Source organism: Bidens hawaiensis, unplaced genomic scaffold, assembly GCF_021521415.1.
Source record: "Bidens hawaiensis isolate Kalapana, Puna unplaced genomic scaffold, B.hawaiensis_p1.1 tig00018244_1, whole genome shotgun sequence".
Taxonomy (NCBI): Eukaryota; Viridiplantae; Streptophyta; class Magnoliopsida; order Asterales; family Asteraceae; genus Bidens; species Bidens hawaiensis.
Window position 1 is genome coordinate 448,750 of NW_027492761.1, and position 11,022 is coordinate 459,771.

Sequence of the window (11,022 nt, forward strand, 5' to 3'; positions counted from 1 at the left end):
TACATATTAAAGTGAGCTTTTGGATCAAATAAAATATTGTGATACACCCCCCCCCCCCCCCCCCCCCACCGTCCACCACCAAAAGGAAGCCATGCTTTTGCTTTTGTGGCTTTCTTCTTCAACTTCGATCACTTTGTTCATAATAATTAGTCTAATTTCAGTACGTGTTCCTACAGCTATCATTCTATTATCTATAGCTCTATTTAGCTATTCATTTTCTGTGTCATGAGGTATTTAACAAATCTAGTAAAGTTGGGTTTGTGAATACACGTACAAGACACATGAGATTGTTACTTAATGTCAACTTCTTCGGTTTTTGTCGAGGTCTGGTTGATATGATATAATCATGTTTACATAATGATCTTACTACCTACTAGTATTACTTTCATCTATACGGTTTAATTGATCATCAGACGATACAAAATTAAACTACCCTGTTTACAGCTTTAATATGGTGTTTATCATGAAACTAAATTTGATAAAACAGAACTTCAGAACATAAAAATGTTGTTTGCTAGAAAGTATTTCAAAAGTGGTTTGTTTTGTTAGTGATAATTGCATAAAATTCAAGTCATCTTGATTATGCGTGTTTTAGGGAAAACATAAAGTGAACAAGCTTGATTCGTATTTGCAAGTATCGACTCAAAATGATGTTAACTGCAATCATCAAAGACGAGCAACCTGCATGCCGCTGCTTTCCAATGTCTGCACTCAGTTCAGCAACGGATAACTTTGATGAAAAATGGTGCATTGGCCACAGGGGGTTTGGTAAGGTGTACAAAGGGAAGGTTTCCGATGGACCAACTAATTTTCTCTACGCCATCTAGAGTTGCATTATGATTCTCATCAAGGAGCGAATGAGTTTTGGGTTGAAGTTAAAATGCTTTCAAAGCTGCGCCATTGTAACATCACACCTTTGATTGGTTATTGCAACGAGGGGAAAGAGATGGCTCTTGTTTATGAGTACATGCCTCATGGAACCCTTTATGATCATCTTCACAAGAAAGGCACAAATCTGACATGGTCTCGGCGGCTCAAGATTTGCATAGGAGCTGCACATGGTTTGGATTACCTGCACACGGGTACTGGCACAGGACAAGGAGTCATACACCGTGATGTGAAAAGTTCCAACATTCTGTTGGATCAGAATTACGATGCCAAGATTGCAGACTTCGGATTGGCTAAATAGGACCGACAAATCAGGCATGTACATATGTTAGCACCACAGTCAAAGGCACCTTTGGGTATATGGATCCAAATTATTTCTACACAGGCAGACTGACAAGAAAATCTGATGTTTATGCCTTTGGGGTTGTATTGGTTGAGGTGTTGTCTGGAAGGCCCGCTTTGGACGAGAGTCTGGAAGAGGGTTTAGCAATATGGGCTCAAGACCTGATCGAACGAGGAAAACTCACTCAGCTTATTAGTTCTAGTTTGAGGGACCATATTTCAAAGAGTTCTTTGAAGGAATTCTCTAGTATTGCAGCTAGATGTTTGCTTAGTCTTCCAAATCAGCGGCCAACAATGTCTGAGGTTGTAGGCAGTCTTGTCCGGGCATTGTCATTTCAAGAAACAAAGGGTTCTTCAACACAAGGACCAGGAATCAACATCAACCAAGTATGGTCATTCGTTAGTTCACTTAAAGGCCATTTTGAATATGGAAGCCCGGGACAGGACCGAAAAGATTGGGGAGACATACTTGCCTTGACATCAGTAAATGATGATGTTCATTTAGGAACAGGACTAAGAAGATTTACTCTCAGAGATCTTGCCCGGGCAACCAACAACTTCTCTAATGACCAGAAGTTATGCGAGGGAGAATTCAGATGCGTCTATAAGGGCTACTTATCTGGTGAACGTGATATTATGGTAGTTGCTGATAACATCTCACAGGGTTTTAAACTAAGAAAGCAAGAGTGCATGACTGTAATGAAGATCATCAGTAGATTACAGTACCGACACTTGCTGAGACTCATTGGTTGGTGCCATGATAAAACTCAGTTGTTGCTAGTGTACGAGTTTATGCCAAATGGCAGCCTTGATTATCATCTATTCTACAAAAGAAGTATTCTTACATGGGACATGAGGTACAGAATCGCCACAGGTACATTGCTATATCTCCATGAAGCGCGTGAACAATGAGTGGTGCATGGGAATATCAAAGCAAGCAACATCATGCTTGATTCCGACTTTATCGCAAAGCTTGGATACTTTGGATTGCCTGGACTCTTGGACAACGAAAGGGATCTAAAAACCACTGGTTTAGGCGGAACTCTAGGCTATATGGCTCCTGAGTATGCAATGACCGGGAGAGCTAGCAGAGAGTCGGATGTGTATAGCTTTGGGGTGGTTGCATTAGAGATAGCTTGCGGAAAAAGGGCAACTGATAAAGTTGACCTAAACTCATACTTTGGGTTGGTTGAGCGGGTTTGGGGTTTCCATGGAAAATCTGAGCTGCTTTCTGGTGTGGATCAGAAGTTGAACAATGAATTCAACGCAAAAGAAGTCGAGCGTTTGATGATGGTGGGGTTATGGTGTTCACACCCTGACCTTAGTCTGAGGCCGTCTATCTGTCAAGTAATTCAGGTGCTCATGTTCGAAGCTGAGCTCCCAATTCTTCCAAGGAATATGCCGGTACCCAGCTTTGGTACCATCGATTAATGGTACTTTAATCAATCATAATTGTTGAACATTATATACCCTAAGTTCTTATAATATATTGTGTATTATGTATGTTAAAGATTGCTTGATTTGTGACCTATTGTATTTAATATCTATACAGAAGATGAAAAACCGACTGATAAACTGATTAGCATCTTCATTGAATTAAATCAAATGATTGGAAGAGAGGGGGGGGGGGGGGGGTATGTTACAAAGATAAAAGAGTTAACATCATATCTATCATAAATATAACCAGTTGCACGTAGAAAACCTATCCTATAGTAGCCAAACCATTGTGTTCACCTCTAGATATCATTTGATTTTCATATACGCCTTTATATCTATCGTTAAACTTATAGATATATAATCGTCTCCATGCCCATGTCGCAACGTTATGCCGAACATACACAAAAGATTGTCTCAGCATGATCAAATGTCTTTGCTAGTTTGTTGTATACACAATTCAAATAAATGAATTTACATTCTTATATTCATTCTAGTTAGAAGGTTCCTAGCTTGACCACAAAAGTCAAAAGTTGAAAGTCAAATTGTATGCCAATTCCACTTTCATACTTGTTTCTGGAATCCAATAGGCACTCATTTCAACAACCACAAGCTGATAATAGATGTTATAAATCATGAACATTGTTTACAAATTTCCAGCAGCAATCATTCAAATCCTAAATCACACAACATGAATACTATGATTCAAAACACGTATTTATATATGTTTACTGCTTGTGGGAAAGATCCCTTTAAAGCACAACTCGCTGCTAACAAAAGTCAAAATTGCATAAGTTACACAAGTACCTTAACAACATATATTTTCTCAACTAACTTGAACCCATATACTGCATCGTTAAACTTCTTTGTTTTACAAGCTCGTGAAGATCTTGAACGATTTTGAAAACGGAATCTGGCCTTGCGAGACTCAATGCATTTTGTGACATGGCTTTGAGCTCATGTGCTTTTGGACCAAACCATTGGCCAACAATATTTGCAATCTCTTTCGGTGACTTTGAAAATTTTCCGCACCCATTTTCCACCACATATGGCACATTCCCGACTTCCTGCAAAATGAATAAAATAATGATTAAAAAGTAGTTATGTGTAAATAATTAATAATATATATTCATTACAAAATAATCTACTTCGGTTTTTCATTAAACGATTTAAAGGGTTTTACACATTTGAATACATTTTGGATGCCTCAATCTGTTTGGCCCCATTTACCCTTTTTAACTTTAACACATTTGATCCGTTAGGTAAAACATAACCAAAATCTACTTATTAGTGGGCAAACGAGTATGAAGGTTGTTTCTTGTTTTATTATTATACTAGGTTAGAGCCCGTGTTCCACACGGGTGAAAAATATAATAAAAATAAAAAATTGTTATATGTAATACATTAATTATAAGTGAATTAACAATATATCATTTAGAAGTCAAGAAATTCAACACAATGACTACTTAAGTGGGGTTGGTATACATCTTTAGTTTGAAACATGAGGTCATGGGTTCAAAAATAGGAAACTGCTCACATGGCATGTATGTGGCATCCTATGTGGAAGCCCTAGAATGATGCTATATGGAAAATCATGTTTCTTTAATATATAGTTAGATTAGATTAGTAAACTGTAGCTAATAACCAGGTCAAATATCTGATAGATATATTTTTTATTAATATATTAATCTTTCTCTCAGTTGGTTTTCGCTACATAAAATGTATTTTAAAACAAAACGATTTAAAAATTAAGAAAATATATATATACCACGTTCAAATTGATCAAAGTTTTTTAGCATTTTGCAATGACGTGTCACAAATTGTGAAGCGACAAACGCAGCATTACATAAACACGTTTTTTCTAAACAAATTTTTTCATATAAAATCTATCAAACCATGCATGTATAAAATTTGTCCTTACCACCTCATATTTGTGAGAGGGACACCATACTACTAGACTAATAGTTCATGGATCATCACGCGAATGCGTATCAATTTTCTTTTCTTTTTTTAAGGAAAAAAAACTTAAAACAGTTTGGTTTTATTTTATTTATTTGTTAAAACCAAACTTTTGGTTTAGTATTTTGATTTTGCATGTAATTAAAACCAAAAAATCAAACCGAACATAATTTATAGATTTTCTTTTTATATTTTATATATTTAATTAACTTATAAGAGTTTAATAAACATGTTGCCTAAGCATATTTGCCCAAATGTATTATGTTCAATTAACAAAAATACTTTAGCCAAACATTATTATTTTGGGCTAGTTTTCTTTCGGGCCCAAATAACTACACCTATCGAATAGAAAGTCATTTAATTGTTTATAGTTATCCACTCCTTAAATCATGTTACTTAACCTAAGACGCTAAGTAACGTTCATGAACCGAAATTCCCAACAGAGCAGACCTTGACAAAAACCGAAGATGTTGACATTGAAAGGATGTACACTATGTAACAATCTCATGTGTCTTTTACGTGTATTCACAAGCACAAGTTTACTAGATTTGTTAAATACCTCATTACATTTACCAGAGGTCGTTCATATAAGCAAAAGAAATATCAAGCAGTTAGGGCGCTCAGGTTCGAAGCTGAGCTTCCAACGAATATGCCAGTGCCCAGCTATTTCTCTGAATCAGATGACTGACCATCGATTAATGGTACTTTAAACAATCATAATTATATACTCTAGGTTCTTATCATATTTTGTGTATTATGTTAAAGATTTTGCTTGATTTGTGACCTGCTGTATTTATACAGAAGAAGATGAAAAACCGACTAATAAACGGATTAGCGTCTCATTGAATTAAATCAAATGATTATGGAGCTTTGATATAGGGGGGTTACAAAGATAAAAGAGTTAACATCATATCTATCTAAATAGTATTCAAATACTTGATAAATATAATTACTAGATAATGAATGACAACTATCATAATATAACCAGTTATATAAATCGGCTAGCATGCCCCTGCAAGTAAGCTGAATGGGTCTTCAACGTGAAGCTTGGAGCGAAGATAAACGAACTTGTTGTGGATGGTCCCTTGGTAAATAAGGCATTGGCACATCAACCCAACTCGGCCTATTTCAACCTGCACAACAAAATTACTCATTTTGGCTCGACCTTATTCTAAAAAGATTGATAAAAAAGCGTGTCAGGTAAACCCGACCCACCCGTTTGCTTTGACATGAACAAAACAGTTGCACATTTTAACCGATTACCGGACCCACCCACTTTCCACCTCTACTGGTGAAGGATGGTATTGAAGTTAAAATGGCAAGAATATATATATATCATCGGCTTAAAAGACGTGTGTTTAAAAATTAACCTTTCAAGCACAAATAGCACAGGTTGAGTTCCAGAAGGTACTTCACATAGCATATTATCACCAAGAGTGAAAACTGAAAACCCCTGTGCCACCATACCATCTACACTATATGCCTGTTCGAATAATAAGAAGAGTATGCAGTGGACCTTGGTTGCTGCAAGTCTGCAACAACCATCAGTAGCAGATATTCAGAACCAGAAGGCTGTGATCCCACCAAAAGTATAAAATCATTTTTCAGACATATGAATCCTAAAAGATTATAAAAAATTACTCGTTCCCGCCACTGGAAAAAAACACATTTTGGTTGATGTTGTTTACTGGTTTAGCAATTTAGTCATTGTAATTTTAACTTTAATAACTTGATTATAGGACCCTATAATCAAAAATTGTTTAACCGAACATAACCAATTTAATCGTCGATTAGGCTTGATGACGGTAGTCTTTCTTGTGGCTTACTACAATAAAAATCCCTTTTTCACCAAAAAGGCAACAAAACAAGGAAATAAATAAAAAAAATCTAAACAAGCAGTTTTCAAACATGAAAACAAAACAGCGCCATCATTATTTTAATGAACCATCATTGTTTGATAACTCAAAAAGATCGATCGATCGATCTGTACTTTAGTTACAACTCTTAAAGAACATGACAGAAGAAAGGGAGCACATGACAGAAGAGAGATTACCATCGATGGCCCACTGGCAATTCGTAAACAATTTCTTTTCACTGGGTTTAATAAGATACTTATCAACTTATTTGTAGATTTTTCGGTTTTGTTCTATTAAAACTTATGACTCAACTGATAGATTACACCTATCCTATAGTAACTGAACCATTGTATTCACCTCTAGATATCATTTGATTTTCATATCCATCCTTATATTTGTTGTTGAACTTACAGTTAGTTATATAACCATCTTCACACCTATGTCGCAACGTCATGAACGTAAAGGTTGTCTCAGCATGATCATGTCTTTTCTAGTTTGCTGTATACACAATTCAAAAATATGAATTCACATGCTTATATTGTAGTTAGAAAGTTCCTAGTTTGACCACAACAGTCAAATTGTATGCAAATTCCAGTTTCATGCTTGTTCCAGGAATCCAATAGGCTCTCATTTCAACAACCACAAGCTACAAATCATCCAAATAATAGATGTTATTAATCATGAACATTGTTTACAAATTTCCAGCAGCAATCATTCAAATCCTAAATCATACAACATAAATAATATGATTCAAAACACGTATTTATATGCGTTTACTGCTTGTGGGAAAGATCCCTTAAAAGCATAACTTGCTACTAACAAAAGTCAAAATTGCATAAGTTACACAAGTATCTTAATAATAAATAATCTCAACTTGAACCCAAATACTGCATTGTTAAACTTCTTTGTTTAACAAGCTCGTGAAGATCTTGAACGATTTTGAAAACGGAATCTGGCCTTGCAAGACTCAATGCATTTTGTGACATGGCTTTGAGCTCATGTGCTTTTGGACCAAACCATTGACCAACAATATTTGCAATCTCTTTCGGTGACTTTGAAAATTTTCCACACCCATTTTCCACCACGTATGGCACATTCCCGACTTCCTGCAAAATAAATAAAATAATGATTAAAAAGTAGTTATGTGTAAATAATTAAAAATATATAGTTATTACAAAAATAATTTAAAGGGTTTTTCATAAAACAATTTAAAGGGTTTTACACATTTGAATATATTTTGGATGCTTCAATCTGTTTGACCCGTTTACCCTTTTTTAACTTAACCCATTTGATCTGTTAGGTAAAACATAACCAAATCGACTTATTAATGTGTAAACGAGTATGAAGGTTGTTTCTTGTTCTATTATTATTAACACCCGATAACTAAAGATAGAAATACTAGCAGAAATTTAAGAAAAAAAAGTCAACTTTTGATAACAAAAAATACCTGCCCAGCAATGTAACCGTTTAGAATTATGGGGAGTCCTCGGATCATAGCTTCTGCAATGGTTCCTGGACCAGCCTACAAGACACATATAAATAAAATTAAATAAGTATTCATTAGAGAATGTGAGATTTGACTTTAGAGAGTCAAATTAGTCATATTTCAACTTCAAAATTAGCAAGGATCTATCTTTTGCATACAAAGAACTGACAGCTGTATTATTGGACACATGGATTTTTTCAATTAACCATTTTAGAGATTAAAAACTACTAAAAGTTGATATGAAATTATAATTCTTAAATTACCAAGTCGAAACCTTGCAATAATCAAAAGTGTCCGATTACCTTGGTAATAATACAATCACAAGCGCCCATGCATTCTTCCATCTTAGTAACAAACCCCTTCACCTGAAATTAATTAATAACCTTTAAACTATAATCACTCATTTTCTAACACAATCCAAATAAATTTATGACAAAAATACAACTTTAAAAATAATAAATAACCCATAAGGAGTTAAATGATAGGTAACCCATGCTAAATATGAGGATAATGATGATATGATGAATATATCATGATGATGATGATAATGATGATGGGATATTCACCTGAACAGGAATCTTCCACTCGGCTGAAAGCAACTTATTGACAAGATTTTTGTTGCGTCCACAAATTACAAGAATCTGACCGATCGGCTCGCCAAGATTCTCATCATATAATGCGTTTCCAAGTGCCTTGGCGGTAGCCTCGATGGGCCCCATCCCCTCCCCACCACCCATCAGTAACACGGTAGGTAAATCCTCATCCATACCAAGCTCCTTCCTCAATTCAACCTATGTAAACACATGCAATCATTAGTTTGACCTAAAAAGTCAAAGCATGCACTATTCCCAACCTTGTTTCGGTTAAGCTCAAATTGCTATTAATGTTTTGTTTGGTTAATTGTTACCTTTGTAAAATACAGAGATTTTGTATGTGTATTGATGCCTGATTGCATAATAATCAATAATTTTCATTTTTCACTGATAATCTTGATCGTCGAAAATTGTTGATGTTATGTTTGAACTTTGAATAAACCAAAAGGAGATAATGAAAGAAAAACAAATCTAAACGCAAGTAGTGAATTAAGGTCGAGACTTGTGATTTAACTATTTAGGAGTTTGACTTTTTAGAGAAAGAGAAATTGAAATATTCAAAAACAAATTGCAGAAAATAGTCGGGTTGACTTGAGTTATGTTTTATCTCTAACAAGTCAAACAAGCAAAACAAAAAATAATAATAATAATAAAGAAAATTTCTAAAAGGGAACGAGTCAAATGGGTCAAACATGTCAAAAGTCACCCAATGTGCATTTTCTGCATAAACCTCCTAATTCACTTTATTCAAATAATATCATTTCGTAATCACATTTGAGACTTGTGATTTAACTATTTAGGAGTTTGACTTTTGAGAGAAAGAGAAATTGAAATATTCAAAAACAAATTGCAGAAAATAGTCGGGTTGACTTGAGTTATGTTTTATCTCTAACAAGTCAAACAAGCAAAACAAAAAATAATAATAATAATAATAAAGAAAATTTCTAAAAGGGAACGAGTCAAGTGGGTCAAACATGTCAAAAGTCACCCAATGTGCATTTTCTGCATAAACCTCCTAATTCACTTTATTCAAATAATATCATTTCGTAATCACATTTGAGACTCATTATATATACAAAGTTTAAACTTTATAACAGAAAGTGTTTTGGTCAACCCACCCCGTGTCGACCACAACCCCTTCAGAGTCGTTACTAACCTTGGGCCGAACGGGCTTAACAAAAGAGGGTCGAACAGGGAGCCCATAAACTTTTATCTGAGGAGATTGGAGGCCCGCTTTTGAGGCCCGTTTTGCCACCTCTTCTGTAGGGCAATAGCATCTTGTCACAAGTTTATGAAACCTATCACACACACAACTAAAATCAGCACAGTCTCAACACTCAAAACAGCATGTTAACAGAAAATTTGGGATGTTAAACAAACCATGTAGGATGACAAGTGCTTAAATCGGTAACGACTGTAGTAAACACAATCCTGTCCAAAAGACCCCTTGACCTCAAGATTCGAAGCGGTACATGCTGCATTAAAGGATGCACACTGATGATAATATTGGGCTGGTACTTCATTAAACCTCTTGCAACCTCCCTGTCATCATACACAATTTAAAACCGGTTAGAAATGACGGTTAAAGCAGTTATGATGATAATAATAAAACATGTAGACAACAAACAATAAAAAGGTGATTCATTTAGAATCCTTACCGCGCTATAAACGTAGACGTTGCTGCAAAATTCGATTGGTGAACCACCCGAGGAGCAGACGCATAATACGTCATCCTCCATAACGAACCATGTTTAACCAAAAAGTTATAACTTCTTGGCAACTGATTAAACGGCCACGGAGTATGATCGGTCCATAAATCAGTTACAGACACCTACAAAAACACATTCAATCAAATCCCAATTATAATTCCACCAATTCAAAGAATAAAAAATCAGCAAACCAACCTCATATTGATCACCAAACTTTTCATTAAAAGCCCACTTAATCGCTTCAGCCGAAGCCCTATGGCCACCACCAGTATCACTCATCAAAATCAAAACTTTCTTCTTATTATTATTACCCACCAAACCACCATTCAACCCCAATGTTCCATCCTCCAAACCGCCACCGTTTCGCTCTCCAAACCCACACTCACTCTCCGAATATACCCTACCCGAATCGCACCCAAGAGGAATCCTATCACAATGGAAGCTAACAAACCTATTAAACTCATTAAACAACTTACTGAAACTAGACCCACTTCCAGTTCCTGAAGAACTCAAAGAACCCACAATCTTTAACGACTTCTTTCGCCCGCAGGCCGAAAAAGGCCCGATTTTTTTATCGGATTGGGTGAAATTGGGGAGAATTGAAGGGTACCCATTTGAATTCAAGTGATGGGTGTTGGAATTGAATGTGAAGGTGGGTAATTTGGATAGTAAATTGATGGTATTAGTGGTTTCTAGGGTGACAGATGACGATGAAGATGATGACTGCATCGTTGGTTTCGACAAATTGGTCTAAT

At 35.5% G+C, this 11,022-nt stretch overlaps 1 protein-coding gene and 1 pseudogene across 2 annotated transcripts; one reads left to right on the forward strand and one right to left on the reverse strand.

Moving 5' to 3' along the window:
• Positions 1 to 2,175: 2,175 nt before the first annotated feature.
• Positions 2,176 to 2,661, forward strand: LOC143555683 (L-type lectin-domain containing receptor kinase IX.1 pseudogene; annotated as a pseudogene).
• An 833-nt stretch (positions 2,662 to 3,494) lies between these two features.
• Positions 3,495 to 11,022, reverse strand: LOC143555674 (monogalactosyldiacylglycerol synthase, chloroplastic-like). 2 transcript variants are annotated; one of them, XM_077045190.1, is made up of 8 exons: positions 10,463 to 11,022; positions 10,217 to 10,389; positions 9,939 to 10,100; positions 9,715 to 9,856; positions 8,532 to 8,756; positions 8,268 to 8,330; positions 7,927 to 8,001; positions 3,495 to 3,731 (listed from the first exon to the last, which is right to left on the reverse strand). In XM_077045190.1, the coding sequence occupies exons 1-8, from the start codon at positions 10,994 to 10,996 to the stop codon at positions 3,495 to 3,497; spliced, it is 1,611 nt and encodes a 536-aa protein (XP_076901305.1). In that variant the 5' UTR covers positions 10,997 to 11,022. The 2 variants fall into 2 exon arrangements, with proteins under 2 accessions (XP_076901305.1, XP_076901304.1); XM_077045189.1 differs by lacking the exon at positions 3,495 to 3,731 and adding an exon at positions 7,349 to 7,585.

What these genes read in the sequence shown, in the direction of transcription:
- LOC143555674 (XM_077045190.1), bottom strand. Translation starts at nt 10,996, where the DNA reads ATGCAGTCATCATCTTCATCGTCATCTGTCACCCTAGAAACCACTAAT. An exon ending in AGTTTGGTGATCAATATGAG is followed by an intron (nt 10,390 to 10,462) that starts GTTGGTTTGCTG and finishes GTGTTTTTGTAG; the next exon opens with GTGTCTGTAACTGATTTATG. An exon ending in AGTGGAAGATTCCTGTTCAG is followed by an intron (nt 8,331 to 8,531) that starts GTGAATATCCCA and finishes AATTAATTTCAG; the next exon opens with GTGAAGGGGTTTGTTACTAA.